The 21,311-nt window shown below is 39.1% G+C and overlaps 1 protein-coding gene across 16 annotated transcripts; it reads left to right on the top strand.

Annotated features, from left to right (window-relative positions):
* The first annotated feature begins 648 nt into the window (after window positions 1–648).
* On the top strand, window positions 649–21,155 carry LOC106646073 (uncharacterized). Of its 16 annotated transcripts, none has more exons than XM_089596389.1 (7): window positions 1,352–2,320; window positions 4,939–5,107; window positions 5,229–5,289; window positions 5,827–5,915; window positions 6,127–10,883; window positions 10,956–18,395; window positions 18,555–21,155. In XM_089596389.1, the coding sequence occupies exons 5-7, from the start codon at window positions 6,218–6,220 to the stop codon at window positions 20,399–20,401; spliced, it is 13,953 nt and encodes a 4,650-aa protein (XP_089452515.1). In that variant the 5' UTR covers window positions 1,352–2,320; window positions 4,939–5,107; window positions 5,229–5,289; window positions 5,827–5,915; window positions 6,127–6,217; the 3' UTR covers window positions 20,402–21,155. The 16 variants fall into 16 exon arrangements, with proteins under 16 accessions (XP_089452503.1, XP_089452512.1, XP_089452515.1 ...); XM_089596390.1 differs by having other exon boundaries at window positions 6,127–15,547; window positions 15,629–18,395; XM_089596391.1 differs by having other exon boundaries at window positions 6,127–16,304; window positions 16,479–18,395.
* The last annotated feature ends 156 nt before the right edge of the window (window positions 21,156–21,311 follow it).

The raw sequence follows: 21,311 nt of genomic DNA, 5'->3' as shown, positions 1-21,311 counted from the left end.
TTAGTATCCATGCATATATATATATAGTACAAGTATCCAAAATCACCATCACCGTAGACTCGCGAGAATCTTGAAAGTGGCATATTACATATCCATCACCACACACCTCGAATATTGATCAACGCATTGTGTGCGGGTGTTACCGTAACTGTATACTGTTGCTTGTACTCTCGCCTCTGAGTCTGAGCCTGCGTTGTGCACAGTCCATAAGACGGTACTATCATTGACGCCGGGTGCCGTCTTCGAGATCGACTTTGCTAAAAGAAAAAAGAAAAGAAAAGTAGGCAATCAATGTGTTGCGATCATCAGATTCCAAAAAACAACAAACAGAGGTGGCAGTGCGTTGATCAAGCAGGCTATCAAAAGCACCAACACTTTTTCAAAGTGCGCGCGCGCGCAGAAGCTGGCCAAAGCGGCACACGACGACGGCGGCGTGCTTGTTGTCTGTCTGAAGCCCATCTGAAGCAAGAACAAGAAAGAGAAGGAAAACTACTCTCATTTTTTTACCAAGTGTACATGTTTATATTTATACAGCACCATCTGCAACCTAGCTTCTACTGACGTACTGACTGTGTTTTATATGCACACAAAACCCAAAACTACAAGATAACGATATACTTATCCACTACACGAATTTCGGTATAGCAAACTAGCAAGCACAAGCAGAGCTTGAAGCAGTGTGTCACTTACTGTGTTAAGTATAGGTAGCGTTGCAATTTGCAGGCTTCGTCTTGTTTGACACCAAGTGTATATTTTTTTTTATTTTTTATTTTTTTTTAATGTCAGTTGTTAGCAAAAGCCGACATTACTGCACTTTTTACGTTGCCTGCGCGCTGCTGCACAGCTGAAGGCAGCCTCTATTGTTATTTAACACAACATACACATATGTTTATGCAATTGATGCATAACTACAAGTAGCGTGTGTGCTGTGTGGATGATTGTCAACGTCTACGGCAATAGTAAAATTTTTGCAAAAGTCAAATAATTATTGGAGAGTGTATCAGTTGTACGTGTACACTTACTCGAGGACCAACATCGGAGTTTTACACACAAACGTGAGTAAAGTAAAACTGTAATGGTTCTCCTCCAAAAGACCCATGTAGTAGCTATGTTGTCCTACAAATCTCTATCTTCCCCTGAAATTAGTAAAAAAAAGTATAAATTACCAGAAAATTCAATTATGAGTAAAATACTTGTTGCCTGCACAATATCCTCGCCATCATCGATCCTGTAAAATACAACAATTAATAAAAAATTTGTCTTATGCTTAGGTGTGTGTGCCTATAACATTGTACGACTCAGTGACTCACTCACCTACACACACCGGTAAAAAAGTATTAGATAAGGTCGTTGAATACTTGGTTCGTCTTTTTTCGTTGACTTTGTGTTCTCTCTAATCCAACTTCGATTCAACTCTCTCTCTCTCACTCTTTTAGTCTTTCATCGGAGTTCAGATCGTATTATATACATGTGGTACACTCGGCCAGGGCCGACAAGGCGACAACGCCACTAAACAGTAGTATACCTCGCGCACGACGAAGACGAAGACGACGTCGTTTACACACTGCACACTCTCGCCGCATGCTGAATCTTCAAACAGAAGTGCAGAGCACACCGAGAGTTACTTGGAAATATTTCGATAGAAAGTCAAGCGAAAGAGACGGACAAGTTGATAATATATATTATGATCATGGTGGCTTATCTACCCTCGCAGTGGACAAGTTTTACTTAGCCGGTGCAGCGGTAGCACATGCACGTTACGTTACATACACGGCGTGCTCCATCTCCATCACTATAATATATAGGTTCAAGTGTGATAATAAGCAGTGGACTTGGTCTCGTTATTTAAGTTTTCCGTTGACACGTAAACAAAACTCGCGAGAGAGAGAGTATAATCAAGTTACGTTACATGCAGCAGTGCATTGTGCAAAAAATGTAACGGTGCCTCCGGTCATATCTAGTACGAAATTACTGTGAATATCCATACATAGGTATAGTGCGTGCATTTCTCTCAGCCGAACGGTAGCACGAATAATAATTGTCATCCATATAAATATATACCTAGTAGTTACGTGCATAATGTGTACCTAAAAAAATATAAACATCTAACGAGCGCTATGAATAACGCGATGACATGTAAATGAACGACAACTGGAGAGATAAACAATAAAATCGTACAGTTGTGTTGTGCGCGCGTGTTATGTGGGTGTGTGCTCGCGTGTCTAGCGCTCTCCTCTCTGATACACTCTGATTAATCGGATATATATAAATTATAATTCAGAGGAGAGGGTCGATCATCTCATGTCGTGGATTAATTAAGGTGAGCAAACTTTCGTGTCCTCTGGTAATGTAGTAATTACAGTGCGTTTGTGTGTGTACACACACAGCGAGGGGCGGGGGGATGCGAGAGACCCGCTATACAAATTTTTGAGGTTAAGTTTTTTATAGTTTGATTTTGGCGTTCGGTAACGATGAAATGGGCCTGTTTTTTACTCCCCGATGCTTCTTTTCCCCCAACTCGGAGCATCTTTTTACTGTAGATATACAAACCGATCATTAAACAACAATTCTTCGATGGCGTCCACATATTTCGCGTTGAATAACATCTACCGAAAAAAATGGAGCTTTAGGTATACGCACGTATTCCGCTAATGTAAACATACTTCAATTGTTTTGTCACAATGAAGGATGAACGGGCTTTCGTCAATATAGCAAGTGCGTTCCTATACAATTGCGTAACACTCTCTCTTTCTCCCCTTGCAAGTTTCGAAGCAAAAATGTGCCTAATCGAATCATTCATTCTGTGCTTGTACTCTTCAATACTCGGCAATGGTAGTAGTCGAAACAAACCTAGCTATTATGCAGGGGACGAGTAGGTGTAGACGAGCAAAACGGAGTACCTAAGTTATATACCTATCGCGAGGAAATGCCGACTCTTCCGAATACGCGTATCCTCGTGTGTTGCCTACATATGCGCGTACATATTATCTCTTCATCACCGCCTGCGTCTTCTTGTTCCTCTCTCTCTCTCTCTTTCCCTAGTCTCCCTACAGTCTCGAGAGTGTCTCCCGACTCCCGACCCGACTGATGTGTTTCCCCCAACGTTGTGCCACACACTACATACACTAAGTAAATGTTTACTTGCGAATGTCAAAGTCAAACTCTCCGTATTGTTCGTATCTTATTTATAAAATTCAAAAGCCACCCCCGGTGCTCTGAGGGTTTGTACAATTACCACTAATTTTTGGTCGAGCGTTTTGTGATAAAGCAAAGGTGTCGAATGCATAAATTCTGCTGGTGTTGTGCGCTTACACAATTACATTTTTTTGCGCGAGAGAAAGCCATGGCTGCTGCAATTTCTGTATATATTCACTTCCTATATACCTACCTGCTTCTTCTCTCCATCGGTCTCTTGCATGTGCACTCGCTGCATCAACCTATAACACCGCATACTTACCTATTTTCTCCCCCTTTTTCGTTCAATCGACGACTTGACTCCCCCCGAGTGCGTTAAGTATATGAAAAATTGTTTATTTTTTGTGTATCCAAAACTCAAGATTAACATCACAGTTCCATCACATCTTCTGCTGTTTTCCTCGTACATTGATATTACAGGTATACGTATCGTTCGTATATATTTTATCAGCTGACTCGTTTCTCCTTCCTTTTCTCTCTTCCACCATTTTGACGCTTTTTCGCTTCTGTTGTTTACTTCCGACCTATACTTACCCCTCCCTTGTACTAGGGGTGAGTTTTAAGCACGAAACATCGTTATTGTAGTATTTATACATGAACTTATACTCACAAGTATACCCAAACGCATATATGTGTGTGGTCACCCCTCCTTTCTTCTTATTACGTATATATATATATATATATATATATATATATATATATATATATATATATATATATATATATATATGTGTGTGTGTGTGTGTGTGTGTGTGTGTGTGTTTGTTTACTACTACTACATACACCTGTAGAAAGTTGGACAAATATTTCGGAGTCGCATTGGCTCTTTTTTTTACGTATAATACACCCACTCCAATTTTTTCTGCCTACAACATTATTGGGCTGATGTGTCGCGATCTACGATTTTCTCGCTAAAACAAATAGAGCTTCCTTCAAAGTCGTTTTTACAAGTATGGTAGTAGTTCCACCTGAACGATACAACCGTAGCAAGTCGGTATTGCTTATACTTCTAGACTCCTCGCTTTTCCTTTTTTTAAAAGTACACCACGAGTTTTGGTGGTGAGTCCGTGGTATACTTATAGTGACAAGAGGTAGAAAGAGAGAGAGAAAAAAGATAATATATATATATAAGTGTGTTACATTTTTAGTCAGAGCACAATTAGTATACGTCCCTCAACGATAGAATGGAGCTCTCTTTGCTAATGTCGTCCGTATACACCTAAATGTAAAGATAATGTTCTGCTGATTTACTTGTTTCTTATTGTCAAAGTACGACGACTTTATCTGATAAAGTTTACATTTAAAGATGGGGTTATTTTACAGATACGTGAGACTTTGACTATTAGTCTTAAGCATATAATAATAACTAAACGATATGAAAAATAGAGGTAAATATGGTTGTTGAAAAGAGTTATGTAGCATGCTTGCCTTTCATAAAATAAAAAATGTAAAAAATCAAATTTTACTCAACATTTTTTGCTCTATTTGTTGGCACTCAAAGTATCTAGTAAAGTGGTTATTGATTTTCTTGTACTTTTTTTTTTTTACAAATATCCAAGTTGACAACTATCTCACATTACACACCCATACACCAGCCTACCTGTATTCTTCATCCTTAATTAAGAAAAAAAAATTGTTTAGTTTATTAAACTTAGACGAATGACTTGAGTAATACATAAGAACCAAGTGAATGAACGAATGAGGATAATTATTTTAAGCTAACTTAAGAAACAATATTTTCAGAGTATTCACTTTTGGCTGACTCACGAAGGTTCTAAATGCAATCGAGAGCTAAAATGTCTAAATTAATTAAAACAATGATAGCAGGACATCCCAATGCTTAGCAAAAGAGCAAAAGTGCATATGACGATATGCACATTACTAACAATGTACTGCATATCACATTAGGAAGGTAAAGTTAAATTATATTTTAGGTTATAGTTCAATGAATATACATTTTGTGTTTTAATGTTTTTTTTAACAACTTTCAATACAAGACAATAAAAAGTACTTTTTCTCAATTACTTCATTAGGTTAACTATCCGACAGAATGAAAACCACAAATTCTCAAAACCAACAATTTTCAAAGTGCAGGTATAATGCAATAATTATATTATTATAGTAACAGCTCATTATTTTTTTATTTGATACACTAAATCAGGCTAACAGTTTCTTGAAATAATGTAAACATTCAATTGGTTCGTTCACTTGGCATCGTTCGTTACCATTACTAAATTATTCATCATGTGTTATTTCACTCATAAGATAATTTTCGTTTTTGTAAGTACCTTGATCACCAGACTGACAAGTTTTTTATTTTTTTATTAAAAGAAAAAAAAAATATTAAATAAAAAAAAAATAGTGGATGGTTATAGTCATATACTTTCAAAATTCTTCTTATAAAATAAAGTTGATATTAATTTTACTTTAATGTTGAAATTGCAATGACACATGTAAAATATAAATGGAAAAACAGTATTAAAAAATACATATATAATATTAACTGTATTTCTTATTACTCTATGTATTGTAATTAGTTTACTTCGTATTTTACATGCTGTTTGTGATGATATTCAAATTTGTATTGATATATTGCCTGAGTAACTTATAGTGTATATTTTTTGCCCACAGATGTCTACAATCAAATTGTCATTGGCCCAAAAGATCACATGCAACAATGAACATAATCTGCTGGTCAGATCATAAAGGATCCAGTACGGGTATTCTACACTTATTTTTTGCTCTTATAAATCCTTAGTATTTAGTTATCAACGTGTTAATATTCACATGTATTTCTTGAAAATTTATGCCAAGAGCAATCACTTAAATTTATTAGAGTTGTAAAAAATTTTAAGAACAATTACATATATAGATCGAACTTTTCACAAAAGAAGGTGTAATATACAAAAAAAATTTATTTTATGATTACAGCTCAATTTCATCAAATTTGCAGAGCCAAAAACGGTATGCACTTAAAAGGTGCAGCCGCAGATAGCACGCGATCACTTCGACGCAGAGTACGATGAGTGTTAACGGTGGCCTGATTAATTGTAATAGGCGGCCAAAGAGCCGACCTCACAAGCATCCTCTACTAACCGAGTCGTCTAGGAATGGCTCGTCTGATAGTCAAACCACCACAATGACTCCAAAGGACGCCCTCGTGTCGCGCCCAGTAGCAATCGGCACGAACAAAAACAGCAGTGCACTAGTAGACAATGCTCATCCAGGGAAGATGAATCGGAAAAAGCGGCGAAAAAGTTTGGACATACAGATCCTAAAGGATCGAATATTGGAGATTTGTGTCAAGGAGATGTCGGATAGTGAGCTGATTAAGCTCAAACTCAAGGACAATAGGATTCCTATGGTGATACTCGAAAGGATCGGGAATGGTTGTTCTCGTCCAAAGCTTGCAGAGAAAAGGGTGCAGAAGACGATAAAGAAAACAGAACAGGTAGTGAAAGAGTCTAAAAAATGTATAAACGAAACTGTGACAGTAGCTTGCATTGATATAGAAAGTGAAAAGTTAGATCAAACAGAACTGAGATCTGAGAAGAAAAAAGAAGGAAAGAATGAAGTCAGGTCGGAAGTAAGTAGAGAAAAAAAAGATATAAGATTGGGAAGGAATAAAAATAAAAGCGAAGCCAAAGTCGAGTCAATTGAGAAAGAGATAGAAACTAGACTGGAAAACAATAAAGAGCATCGGAGGGACGTAACATCAAGTGTTAGTCAAGAAAAGAAAGAACCAAGATTAGAAAGAAACAAAAACAAAGCCAAAGCTGATGCGATCGTTGAAAACAAAGAATCAAGGTCGGGAGATAGAAGAAATAGCACGGAAGTAAAACTAGACGTTACATCGAGTGTCGGTCAAGAAAATAAAAATGCAACATCAGAGAGAGGCAAAAATTTTAATACCGCAAAAGCTGAGGCAACCGTGGAAAAGAAAAGTTCTGGGTTTGAGGATGGTAGAGAATACAAAAAGGAAGTGGCGTTGGATGTAAGGCAAGATAAGAAGGAGACAAGATTGGAGAAGAGTAAAAATAAAAACGAAGCGATTCTTAAAAATGAAATTATAGTATCGGAAAGCAGTCAAGAACGGAAAGAAGAAATTGTAAGATCAAATCAAAATGTGGAAAAGCGAGAAGTGAGATCAGAAAAAAGTAAAAATAAAAATGATGCAAAATCTGAGGCGATTCTAGAGAAGAAAGATTCAAGAGTAGAAAACATTAAAAAATGCAAGAGAGAACTATCAGCAGAAGTAAGACTAGAAAAGAATAAAAATAAAGCTGAAACCAAAGCTGATGTGATTGTTGAAAACGAAGAATTAAAGTCAAAGAACAATCTTGAATGCACATCGACTATCATCCAAGGAAGAAAAGAAACAAGATCAGATCGGTGTAAAAATAAAAATAACGCAAATGCTGAGACCAATGTGGAAAACTTGGATTTACAATTGAAGGATAGTTTAGAAAATCAAAAAGGAAGAACATCACGTGTGAGACAAGAAAAGAAAGTAACACGATCAGAAAAGAGCAGAAATAAATCCGAAGCCAGAACTGATGTTACTGAAAAGAAAGAAGTAAGATTAGAGAACAAAAAAGAACATAAGACTATTGCAATGTTAAATTCATGTCTTAAAATAAAAGAAACAAGAGCCGAAAGAACCACAAATAAAATTGATGCAAAAGTTGAGGTAGTTGCAGATAAAATGGAGTTAAGGCCAAACAATAGTTGTGGACTTAATAAAGAAGTAACGCCACATGTGATGCAAGAAACAAAAGAGCTAAGATCAGAAAAAAATAAAGATAAAATTGAAGCCAAAACTCATGCAGTTATCGAAAGGAGGGAGCTGAGATCAGAGCATGTGAATGATCAGAAAAAAGAAGCAACATGCGTAGAGATAAGTTATGAAAAAAGGGATACAAGATCAGAAAGAATTAAAAACAAAAATAATGCAAAAACAGAGGTAGCAGTAAAGGAAGAATCAAAAGCTGAGAATAGCGATGAAGAGATTACAATAATATCTGATTTAAGTCACGAAAAGAAGAAAACAAAAATTGAAAAAAGCAAAGTCAAATGTGAAGCCAAAGTTGACGTAATTTTTGGGAAAAGAGAATTGAGATCAGAGCATGCAAATAATAATAAAAACGAAGTAACATCGGATGTAAACTTGGAAAAAAGAGATGCAAGATCAGAAAAAAGTAAAAGTAAAAACGATGCAGAAGTGGAGGTTATGGTGACAGAAAAGGAAGCAAAAGTGGAGAATAGTGTCCAGCAGATAAAAATGATAACATCAGATTTAAGCCTCCGAGGAAAAGGAACAAAAATGGCAAGTAAAAACAATTACGAAACCAAAGCTATTGCCACTGTAGGAAAAAAAGATTTAAGAACAGAGAATAACAAAGAGATACAAATAGTAGAAGAAACGTCAAATGTTAGACAAGACAAGAAAGTAATCCAATCAGAAAGCAGTAAAAACAAGTATGATGCAAAAGCTGAGGTAGTTGTTGAGAAAAGACAACTAAGATTGGAGGGCAAGAAAGAACGCAAGAAAGATGTAACATCAGCCTTAAGCAAAGAAAATGAAAAACTACAATCAGAAAAGAATGACAATGAATCGGAAGTCAAAGTAGATGCGATTATTGAAAAGAAAGAATTAAGTTTAGAGAATAATGATACGCAGAAAGAAATAAGGTTACATGCAACCCTAAAAAAGAGAGAAACAAGATTAGAACGAAGTAAAAGTAAAAGTGAAGTGAAAGTTGTGGCAAGTGTTGAAAAGAGGGATTCAATATCAGTTAATATTAAAGAGAGCAATAATGAAATCGCATTGGAAGTCACAGGAACAGAAAAGAGCGAACATAATATAATCGAAACAAAATCTGACACAATTATTGAAAAAAGAGAACTAAGATCATCATCTCTTAATGAACAGAAAAAAGAAGCAACAGATGTAAGCATAAGTCAAGAAAAGAAAGAAACCAGATCTGAAAGGATTAGGAACAAGAATCTACTTAAAATTGGCGCAACTATGGAAGAAAAGGAAACGAGATTAGAAATTAATGATGAAAATAAGAAAAAATTAACATCAGATCTACACCAAGAAAACAAAAAAACGATATTAGAAAACCATCAAAATCGAAATAATGCAAAAGCTGAAATGGTAGTTGAAAATAAAGAGTTAATATTAGAAAATCCTAAAGAACAAAAAAAAGAAGTTGCTTTGGTAGATGTCGAGGAACAGAATGGTCCAAGATTGGAAAAAAACAAAAATGAAGCTAAAGTTGATATGATTTTTGACAAAAAAGAATTAAGGTCGAAAAATAGTGTGGAGCAAAAAAAGGAACTTACACCAAATGCAAGTCAAAAAATTAAAGAAACAAAATCGGAAAAAAATAAAAATGAAAAGAAAGCTGATATTATTGTAGAAAAGAAAGAGTTACAGTCAGATAATAATAAAATACGGAAAAAAGAAACAACATCAGAAGTGGACGATATGAGTCGCAAAACTAGAATAAAAATGAGAAAAAATAAAAATGTTAAAGCTGTGGTTCTTGTTGAATCTAAAGAACTTTCGTTGCAGACTAATACAGAACAAAAGGAGCAGGCAACATTAGGTGTCAGTAAAGTAATAAAAGAACCAAGTGTGCATCAAAAGAAAAGTAATACACATGGAGCTAAATCCATTATAGCTGAAAATACGAAAAAATTAAGATCGGAGGTAATCAGTAATGAACTAAATAACAAAGTAACTTTAAATGTGAATGAAGAGAAAAAAGCAGCCTTAAAGTGCAATAATGAAAATAATGGTAGTAAAGCGAAAGGAGACATAAAAGATAAAGTAAATGCTGGATCCAAGACGGAAAGTACATCTAATGTTGTGGATGACGAAAGCAAAGCGCCGATGGATAAAAAAAAAGAAAATAAAGAGGCGGTAGAAAAGGCCAGTAAGGAACATGAAAATGATACCACGTTACAAGTGATTGAAGAGGTAATCAAAGAAACGGAGGTTAAAGGGTCTACCAAAGTAGAAAAAGGATCGAAAGAAGCACAGAAAGAAGATAACGTGAAAAATCAGCATGTTGAAAACTCACATGATAGCAAGGAAAAAAATAGTGAAGAGTTGCTCCCACGAGAACAAGAGCTAGAAAAACTAGATCCTTCCCTTTTGTCTTGCAATTCGAATACAAACGCTTTGCACGACGTTATAGTACGAATCGACAAAAAGGAAACAGAAAATCTTATCGAAGAATTTTGCAAAACGTCGCCAAGGCATCAGAGGGATGAGATAAGTGCTGAAAATGATACTGAACAAAGTGACGGTTTAGTAGTTCAAAGTGACTCAGTTGTTAAGTGCGTGACTGGAAATTTTAACGAATTGACATCGGACGTTTCAAACAATTATACTAAAGAGTCCACAGTGAGTTGTAGTGATAAATCAGTATCTTCACAGATTCTCAATGTGGACAAGGTTTACCCTGAACTTCCCGAGAATGATCCTAAATCCATCACGCCAGCTCTCTCGACATTACCGATGTTTGAAGAAGATTTGGTTAATCAGTCGGAAAAGGTTATTTTACTTTGTAAGAAAAAACTCAAGTTCGATGCTGTTGAACAAACCAGTGACAAAAATTCTTTATCTTCAGTTGAGAGCAAGCCAACGTGTGTCGATGGTGTTGTGGAAAACAGCGGTAAGAAACCTTTGAAAGACTTCAAAAATAATATCAATGATGTTAATAATCAACTGTGCTCTGATATTTCAGGTGATAAAGAAAAGCATGAAAACAAAATTGTTTCTAAAAATGTCGATGATAATAGCACAAATCCTACGGAAAATTTGGTCATTAGTTCAGTGTACGATAAATCTCTTGATAATCTTCAAAATAGAGTCGAAAGTCTTACGACTACTACTCAAAAGGCTGATGATGAAGCTGTGTCCGAAAAAGATGTGCAATCTGCTAAAAACTTTGTAAAAGAAATAAGTTGTAAGGGTTCGCATAAATCAGTTATTAAAGTCGTGAATTTCAAGAAAGGTAAAGTAAAAGCCAAAAGGAAAACAGATGTCAAAGTTCAAAAACATATTGATAGTCATGTAAATAATTTAGAAAATTTTGTTGATATTAAAACAAATTCTGATATAGTTGATAAAAATATGAAAGTGCACATGAAAATTAAGAATAAAACGATTAAAAGGTGTACAAGAAATAAAAGTTATAAGAATTCTAAAACTATTGAAGTTCAGAGTGAACCAAACAGTATATCTTCTAATTTACATTGTTATACAAATCAATCTCAAATTGCACATACGAGTTGTTTGGATGATTCTAAAAGGTGTAATGAAAAAATTGAAAAGTTTTCCATTAAATCTCTACAACTTCCGGTTGAACAAAGCCTAAATAAATCCTTAACTTTGGAAGAAAAAGTTGTTAAAGCTCTGCCTTCTTTAGAGTTGAATGAAAACTTATGTACGAAAACTGACGATAAAGCAATTGAAGTTCTTCACACTAACAGTATTACCGGAAAAAATCAGCAAGTTTCATATGCCGTATTAGAGTGTAAAAGGGCGCTTAGAAACAACGTTACCAAGTTAAATACAGAAAAAGCTGATTCTTTGATAAGTAATAACTTCAATTTATCCGAAGGAGAAAGTTGCAACGAAATTTTTGAAAATGGAAAAAATTTGGAGGATAAGGTTGAAAATTTTCATCACAATCTTAGAAGTAAAGCATTGCGCAGTGAAACTCATTCTAATAATTTTACAAAAAGTGTTCCTATAAGTGCAGAAAATTTTGTTAAAATCGAAGAAAAATCTGGTGAAAAATTTACTAAAGATTTAAGCAAGAGTGATGAAAATCTAAATAAAAATCAAATTGTCACTATTAAGAAGAAAAGAAGAAACCTATCTGAGAATGAAGGAGAAAGTAAAACCAATAATGTTCCTGAAAAATCAGATTCAAGTATTAAAGTAGGTTTCCAAGAAAAAGTAGAAATGATTAATAGGGTGCGAAGGAAATCAATGTCAGACAAAAGTGAAAAACAATCTATTATTGCAACAAGAAGTAGTTCTGTTGAAAATTGTAATCAGGAAGAACCTTCCAAACTAAAAATCGTCAAAGATAAATTAGGAAGTTTCAATGGACACAGGATTAAAAAAGTTTCATTTCAGTCCCCTGAAAAATCTGATATTTCCTTATCTACAAAATTAAGAATACCCATAGAATCAGTTAAACCATCAGAGAAAGACAAAACTCCAATTATAACAGAATTGAACATAAACCAGGATGCTAATGATTCGGTGAAAGGTGACTGCAATGAAACATCTACAAAGGAGATTAATGACGTGCTTCCGGATAAACCCCAAAAGACTGTTAAAAAAATTCAGACTGAGAGCAAAATGTTCAAGAGAACAACTTCACAGATTTTTCCGATTTTTGTTGAAGATAAAGTAGCCATGAAATCGACAGCAGCCGTTGAAACTCCTAATGAATTATCATCTGTTACTAAACACAGAACAAGAAGCAAATCTGAAGGTGAAGAACAAGTTGCCAAAGGATCAGTAGATCCAATCGATAAGTGTCCCAAAACTCAAAACGAGAAAAGAAAATTGCTCCCTGAGCGGCCCAACGGTATCTTCGCGAAAAAGAAGCTGGATGTTGCTCAGGCACCACTTATCAAAATTAACGAGAAGCAGCATGAAGTATCTAAAGAAGTTAAGGAGTGTTCCAAGAGTCAGGCTGAAAATAACAAAAAAGTAATAAGAAAATCATCTTCAGACAAGCATGAAAGGCTCTCTATAAGTACAGAATGTTTGCAGAATGGCACTCAAGAGAAGGAAGACAAGTCCATGTCAGAGCCTAAAATAAACGAACAAAATACCAAAGCGCCGACTGAGAAAAAGACTTATACCAAAAGATGGCGAAACGAGGGTGAAGGTCATTCGTATCAAACTCGTCATTCGGTTGATAAGAAAAACGAGGTACTTGCTGAAGAATCGCATCAATTATTGAAAGATTGTGTGAAACTTCAGAATCACTCTCTCAAAAGATTTACAAAAAAGTCGTCCGATAAAAACGAAAAAATCATTGAAAACATAAATCCAAGTTTGGAATCTAACGAAGTTGATGCTATGATTTCTGAAAGATTGGATAACAAAGAAAATTCTGAAAGTCTGCTGGATAACACAAGGATGACCAGAAACGTGCCTTTGAGAAGAGACAGGGTATCTAAAAACTTGATTGATACCAGTGTACATTGCGTTCCGACTTTGCTTGAAGAAAATAACACAGACAGCATAAAACAACTGTGGAATACTTCTGTGGATGATTCCGAAGAGACGCAAGTTGATGATTCAATCGAAGACACTTTATCAACTTCCCTAGGTTCGATCGAAGAATTTTCGCCAGAAAAAATCGTCCCTTTCCCAGAAAGCGAGACTCACATTAATTGTTCAATTGTTCGGCGATTGGATTACGATGATGAAAAATCAAAGGAAATGACAACACTAGATACCTTAGAAAACGATGGACAAAGATTAGGTATGAGACCTCTTGAAAACGTATCAGAAAGAAAAATTATCGAGAAAAAGAATTCGAAAGATAAAAATGTTGAAATTAACTCTGATCGGCGTTCAACGAGAATAGCTCAATCTATTTTTCAGGAAAAAAGAAATAAACCAGAACCTATACCTAATTCTAAGCCAGTTGATAACGGGACCAAAGCAGTTTTAGATACAGTCGTCGATAATCTTGAAAACCTCGAGAACGAAATTAAAGCCTATGTTATCATAAAACCAGGTGTGGAAGACGTAACCGAACCCATAGTTATTGATAATACTATAGCTTTTCAGCCGTTAATGCCGCAAATTCCTGAATTCTCCCCTGAACCTAAAAGAGAATCTCTTAAATCCTTTTTACGAAGTAAGCGCATCGCTCGTCACTCTCAGAAGAACAATGAAAAGACAGCAGAATCTCAGGAAAATGCCCGTGCGAAAGTAACCACAGTTGATTCGACGATCAAACAAAATCACGATGGCTCCGTAGTAGCCAACAAAAGCGTAATAAATAATATTTCCAAAGAGTCAGTCTCAAATGCCCAATCACTAACTGATACTAATATTGTTAATGATATTGTTTCCGTCAAAACTTTCGTGAGCGATGCATGTCTCGTTGAAAGTTTAGCTAAAGATACCATTAATAATCTCGAACTATCTTCTTCCAAAAGGACACCCCGCACGCGAACCTCGTCCAGAGCCCAAGAACCCGAGGACATCCCAAGCGTCGCCGTCCCGGTAAGTTTAAACGTCGAGCCCAAGCTGGCAATCGTTTCCAACGACAACCTGGCCGATGAAGCCGAACCGAACAAGCACAGGCGAAAGATGCTTCAGGTGCTCAAACGGAAGTGCACCAAGAATATTCAGAACAAAAAACGGTCCGAGAGTATGCACATTGCCACTGACGAGGCCAATATCACTTCTCTGGAAGAGGCCAACGACGACAATGACGATGAGGACAGTCTCGTGGAGAGCGATGAGAATCTGGCAGCTCGGCTGGCGCGGCTCAACGGCCTCGAGATCCCACCCATGGACAATCTGGATTCGGGTGTGCAAAGTCCTAGTGATGACCAGCAGCAGCGCGTCGTCGACAAGATCGTGCTGCGCTGCCCATCAGGCTCCTCGTTCATTGGTCTCAGTGCCGAGCTCCAGTGCAAGTATTGCGACGAGACCTTTATAACTCATCGCGATTTGAAAAAGCACACGCGAGTACAACATCGTCAGCGTCTTATTATTAAGATTACAAAGACAATGTCGAACGAACGTGTGACACACATGGTAGAGCCGTTGGCCAGTCCTGCCCAGAAAGATTCTACCAACGACGAGGATGATGACGATGACGAGGATGACGATGATGACGATGAAGATGACGATGAGGACGACGACGATGATGATGAGGACGTTGGCGACGATTCTCCCATTCACTTTAACGGAGAGAGCCACGAAAGACAACACAGAGACATGAACGGTCACATCACCGATGGCGAAATCAAAATCATTGTCAAGAAGCAGGGTGACTCGAGGAACTCGCACGTCGTCAAGGAAATCAAGATAACTCCGCGCACGCCCTCCGACAGTGGCAACAGTAGCTGCAGGCTGCCAAGCTGCTCGCCAGCCAAGTCAGATCTCAGCGGTGGAAGTGGTAGCTGCCGGTATCCAGCTTACTCACCGGCCAAGTCTGACTTTGGTCAGGTTGCGGTTGTGCCACCAAAGAGACGAGGCAGGCCACGAAAGTACCCCATATTCACCGAATCCGAGCTTATTGCTAAGCAACTCGCGGCTGCGGCATCCTCTCCTGTTCCAACTGTAAATAATGGCAAAGTATTCACTTCTTTCGACTCTGAGTCGATAGTCGTTCAGCCCGACGTCTTGTTCGATAATTTGCAGAAAATCGTCGAAATCAATCAGAGCTTCCGTGAGGAGGGTGACAAACTCGAATCCGTCTCGGGACACGACAACCAAGACAAGACTGATGTCCCATTGGCCCAGTCAACGACGAACGAAGCAAAAATCAGAATAAAGCAAAAGCGGACGTTGTCGCAAAGTAGTCAAAGTAGTGTTATACAGCAGGAGGATAGCGATGCGACTGCGAAAATTTCCGATGAACAGGTTGTGCAGGACGTAAAAAGGCCAAGGTTGTGTGAGGAGACCATCGACGAGACAACGTCCACGTCCATGTCGTCGAGTCTCTGCGAGCCGGAAGTCTTGGTCAAGTATGATATAACAAAAGAGCTAGTCGTTAAATTGACAAAAATAGACACAGTTCCTACAGTTAGCACAGACTCCGATGCCAATGCCAGTGAATCCGAGCGCGCTGATACCGAGGATACGTCATTGTACAAGGCCACCAGTCTAATCACGAAGCCAAAGAAGGTTGGACCAAGATCGAAGACCATCTTTGATCAGCTGGAGGGTCTTAGTCAACGATTAGATCTGTCCAAAGCGTTCTTGGCAAGAAACAAGCTCGAGGAAAGCAATAGCGTCGACTGGAGTATCGCAGTGGAGAAGTGCCTGGCAAGTGGTAGTCCGTCGAGAGCGCAAAACATTGCGCCTTCAACAATAGGTGAGAGATTAAACGCTGAATCTACTGTTGTTGACAACGCTGCAGCTGATGATTCGAGTCAGCAAACACCAGCAGTTTCAGAAGAAACGGCTAACAAGATATTAAAAAGCATCGCCGAGGTTTGCGGCGATACCGATGATTCGCTGCTGGACGATAATTTTGAACCTGTTTCAGAATCCGAAACGATCATAACACCGAGAACTGTGAACAAGGTTATCGAGAGGGTGGTGTTGCCTCAATCTTTAATGAGAAGCAACACCTTCGTCACTTCAGCCAAGCCGATCCTCAAGTCCCAGGCTATCGCAACGGGTGTCCAGCATCCGGTACAATCGCTTCAGTCTCCACCGCCTCTGCAGCCCATTCATTTCCAGCAAAATGGTCAGCCGCAGCAGCAAGTGCAGTTGCTCGCTCCGCAACAGCAGTTCTGTATCCTATTTATCCCCGATGCTCTTTACAACACGGATCCAACAATGTCGAAAGATGTCGCGCCTACTGCAACGATCGTCAACTTTCAGCCTGTCCCGGACTCTGAGATAGCTAACAAGCCGCTCATCTACATGCCTACCACGCCGACAAAGATCTCAAGTCATCATGCTACCCCGTCCACTCCTAGCAGTAGCATTGGCAATGAGGAGCTTTCACGTTCGTTTACTTGCTCTACGTGCTCTCAGGTGCAGGACATGATCGGACGCCTAGAGGCGAGTCACGGCATGACCGAAGAAGACAAAAGTGCCATCAAATGTCCCTACTGCTCTAACGACTTTCAGTCTCTGTTTTACCTCGAGTATCATCTTAAACAGGAGCATCTCAAGTGTGAGAACGAGAAGCAGTGCAGACACGGAAGCAGTCTGCGCATACCTCTGCACGAGATCACCAACGAGTCCGAGGTCTATATCACATTTGCTCTAAAATGCCGCAGCTGCTATGACATATTCAAGGGTGTGAAGCCGCTCAATGATCACGTCGCGCTCAAGCACAAGACACTCGTGCGTTTCATCAAGCCTTCAGTCAATACCCCCGCAGCCACGGCCACGGTGTCCTCGAGTGCTGCGGTGGCAACGGCTGCTTACCCGGCGCTCGCGCGCAGAAACAGTGGCAAACCGGTGCTGCTTCAGTCAGCTTGTCCTAGTGACTGCGTTTGTCGGATCGGCATTCGTAGCACAGCTAGTCCGTCGCAACGCGAGGAGATGATCAGACGATGCCCGAGCGCCATGCGTCGCCTCGAAAAGATCGAGCCAGCTGCCTACGAAGTCTACATTTGTACTCTGTGTAACAGCACTTTCATGATGAAGGACGAAGTTGTCGACCACTTGATGAAGATGCACGAGGTCTCGTGCAAGTTCCCCTGCTACACTTGCCTCACGAGCTTCCGCACCCTCCAACTGCGGGAAAACCACCAATGCTCCGAGACGACGTTCCAGGGTCTTGACGAGCTTTTCAACATCGCCATCCTGCCAACAATCGGCAATACGACTGACGCTGCTAAGAACATTGGCAAAAAATACCGAGGAGAATCGCCGTCTAAGGACGAGTATAGTAAAACGACGAAGCAGGGATCGCCCCAAAATGGTATGAAGCGCAAAAATAGTGCGTTCGAGGCGATTTACGCGCTTTTGAAAAGTAACGAGGTCAAAAAGTCAAAGCTCCATCCCAATCAGAAACTACTTAAAAAGACTTCCTCGCGCAAGAAGCCCTGCATCAAATGCGATAAGCGTTTTTGTTATCGCAAGCATCTGCTGAAACATGTTATAAATGCGCACATACTTCCGGTAGAGAGCAACGAGGAAATAATGGAAAAGACTGCAGAACTAATCGAAGCGTGGAAACACTCGAAGGAAAGTCCATTTAACGATCCAGATTTTGCAGAAGTGCTGAGTCATCACGAACCCATCACTGGTCAATCGCTAAAGAGACGTGGAAGACCACCTAAGGTCAAAAACGTTGAAATCATCAAGCCAGAATCGTCGATCGTAACAAGAAGCACCTCTCCAGTAGCGGTCAGTTTAGAAGTGCAATCAGCTGAGATTAGAAAAGCATTGCCCGAACGTTGTGGAAGGTGTAATAACATCATTAACCAGCTAAATCGCTTAGGTGAGAAACTAATTTTTACATTGAAAATATTTTTTTTTATTTTTATTTTTTTTTTTATTGATTTATGAAAGTCATTTTAATATCACTATTACAATTAATTTAACTCTAATTTGTACTTCAATCACATGAAATACTAGTTTTAATTTTATTTTGTAACAGTGTCTTCAGATTCTGACGAGTCTGAAAGTGTTAAATTCTGCGAGACTTGCAAAAATGGTGGTCCGTCAACGCGTCGACGATCTTTGGATCTCATGGAACAGGTCAAGACAAAGAAAACCCGAGGCCGTTCATCATTAAATCATCTACATCCTCGCTGTACTACCCCTAAAACTACCACAGCTGACACCACAGACTCGAAACCGTTTAAGTGTAGAAAGTGCTCTGAGAGCTTTGTTTCGCAGTCTGAATTGAAGGAACACAAAAACAACGTGCATTCAAAAGACGAAGAGGTGTATACGTGCCAAATCTGCGACAAAAACTTCGGCACGGAAAGTCAGCTTGAAAACCACGCAGTATTTCATAATTTGTTTACCCAAGTTAACGAAAGACAGGAGATCGTTGGTGAAGAGTCTAGCGTCGTTATGCGAGTTGGTGATATCACCAACGACGTCGAAGCTAGTGGTTCGTTTACAAATACAACCAATACGTCCAGCCGACGCGACTCATCCGACAGCTGCAGCGGTGAGTCCAAGGAGCCAGAACTACAGTTTTTGAGCTGCACGTTTTGTGAGGAGGTCTACACGTCCAACGTCAGCTTGAAGAACCATCTGAAGCGCGAGCACGGTCGACGCGCTTCCATCTGCCAGTTTTGTAACGGGTTGTTAATAGACACAAGCGAAGTACGGCATATGCTTGACTATCATATAGTACCGAGTAAAGGAAATCGAAAGACCGAAGACATGGGTGATACGCCGCATTGCGCTGAGCCGAGCAACATGCAGGAGGACGTGGAAGAGCTTGTACAAGTACTCGGCCGGCAGAGGTTACAATCGCTCATGATGTACCACGACTTTGAAGGAAAATGTAACAACGCGATAATGCGCTGTCCCATTTGTCCGGAGCTCTTTGCTACGCGCGAGGCCTGTCGCCATCACTACGTGTGGAACCATGACGTAAACTGTCTACTATGCGACGAGAACTTCCGAACTGGGGAACTAGCCAGCGGTCACAAAGTCAGCGCCCACACCTCCACGGCAAGTTACTTTTGGTGCATCCAGCGACTCGTCACTGCCATTGTCAACACTCTCAGGCTAGATCCTGGCCAGCCGTCGCACGTGCTCTACCAGATGCTCGTACTCAAGCTCGAAGAGCAGGAGCGCCAGGAGGCCGAGCGCCAACAGCAGCTTAACACTCCGGAAAATGTAGGCGAGCAAAATAGTATTGGATGCCAGGAGGATGCCACTGCGGGCACTGCAGAGCGGTGCTTCCTTGAGGAGGTTGTACTCAGCGAGGACCAACTACCTGATGCCGGCAACATGATCGAGGTTGTGATAGGCAGGGAGGACTCGGAGGACGACTTGCTCTCGATGCTCAACCTTTCGCCAAATTACGAGAACAGTTGCGAACAGCGCAATATACCCAAGTATTCGGGAGAAGTGATGCCCGAAGATGAGGAAGAGGCCATGGAAAGGCCACCGGAGGCGTTGTTATCAGAACAAGCCACGTCGAGGTCGACGACTCCAGCGTCGTTGCCGCCACAAGCCGCAAATAACTCGACACCGTCAACCCCAACGAGGAGCACAGTAGCCACGGTGCCGTCGAGTCCTACGGTTGAGAGCGAAGCATCGTACGTGTCCTCGGGCGTTTGTAAATATAAATTAGATAACGAAAGTACAGAACAGCTCGTGCTCGTAGTCACGGAGGAAGACATGGTTACTTACCGAAACGATATTGGCACCCTCGCGGAGAAGATTAGTGCGACCTGCGACTCGCTTACCCTCGAGGAGATCGCCGAGATGCTCAGGGTTTATTTCGAAAACATGAACGTGACAGCTGCCGTCACGTGAGCAGCCGTTGTTCAACCTCTTACTCTATTGCTCCTCCCGGTGTGAGGACACGCGAAGCGAAAAAGACTCTTTCTATACATAAATATATAAATATATACATAGCTGTCCCTATTAACTCGGATTGTAAGTTTACCTAATTATATCTAAGCGAGTATAAGATGTGGTACGGTACATACGTACGTGAAAATGTAGTGATACCCTGGACGGGAGTTACATTGTATAATAAAAAAAAAAAAACCGCTGACTTGACGAGAGTCAATAAAGAAAAATATAATTAAGACGTTGGTCGGCGCGATTACCGTTAAGTTATTTTCAAGTCGTGATGCATAAACGAAAAACTTTTTTATTGTATGAAAAAAAAACAAAAAAAAAAAAACAAATGTGTGATGAATTTTCGTCTAATCATAAAAAAAGTTGTATTTCCCGTTTAAAAGCGGCAAACCAAACGTTTTTTCTGTATATTAAGTAGAATTTTATGTCATTAAGCAAGCGTTGATACTGTTTCAAATTGGTGAAACTGGAATTCTAGAAAATAAAATTTTCTCAACTACCAATATTTTGAAACGAAATATTGACGAATTCTGGTTCCATCAAGCGCTTATTTTGTTTCAGCATGTACAAATTTAACTATGTAATCGGCAAATCACTTAAGTGAGGAAAGCAAATTTCAGTTTTATAAGATTCCTTCTATTGTTACTTACTTTTTATTGATAAAACTTGAATAAATTGAATAAATACCAGTTTGATTATAAAATCATTGTTTATTTGCTTACCACTGCATCGATTACTCATATGTTTACTTTACGTGAACAATACTTGTGGATCATATTAAATTTAATTTATTTTTCACATTAAACGACATACATATTCGTGTATATGTATGTATATACAAATATTATCTTGAATATAA

The sequence above is a fragment of the Copidosoma floridanum genome, unplaced genomic scaffold (assembly GCF_036245765.1).
Source record: "Copidosoma floridanum isolate Cflo_tuat_1 unplaced genomic scaffold, Cflo_Japanese_pri ptg000030l, whole genome shotgun sequence".
Classification (NCBI taxonomy): Eukaryota; Metazoa; Arthropoda; class Insecta; order Hymenoptera; family Encyrtidae; genus Copidosoma; species Copidosoma floridanum.
The sequence above is the reverse complement of the archived record's forward strand: the minus strand, read 5'-3'. Positions and strand labels throughout refer to the sequence as shown.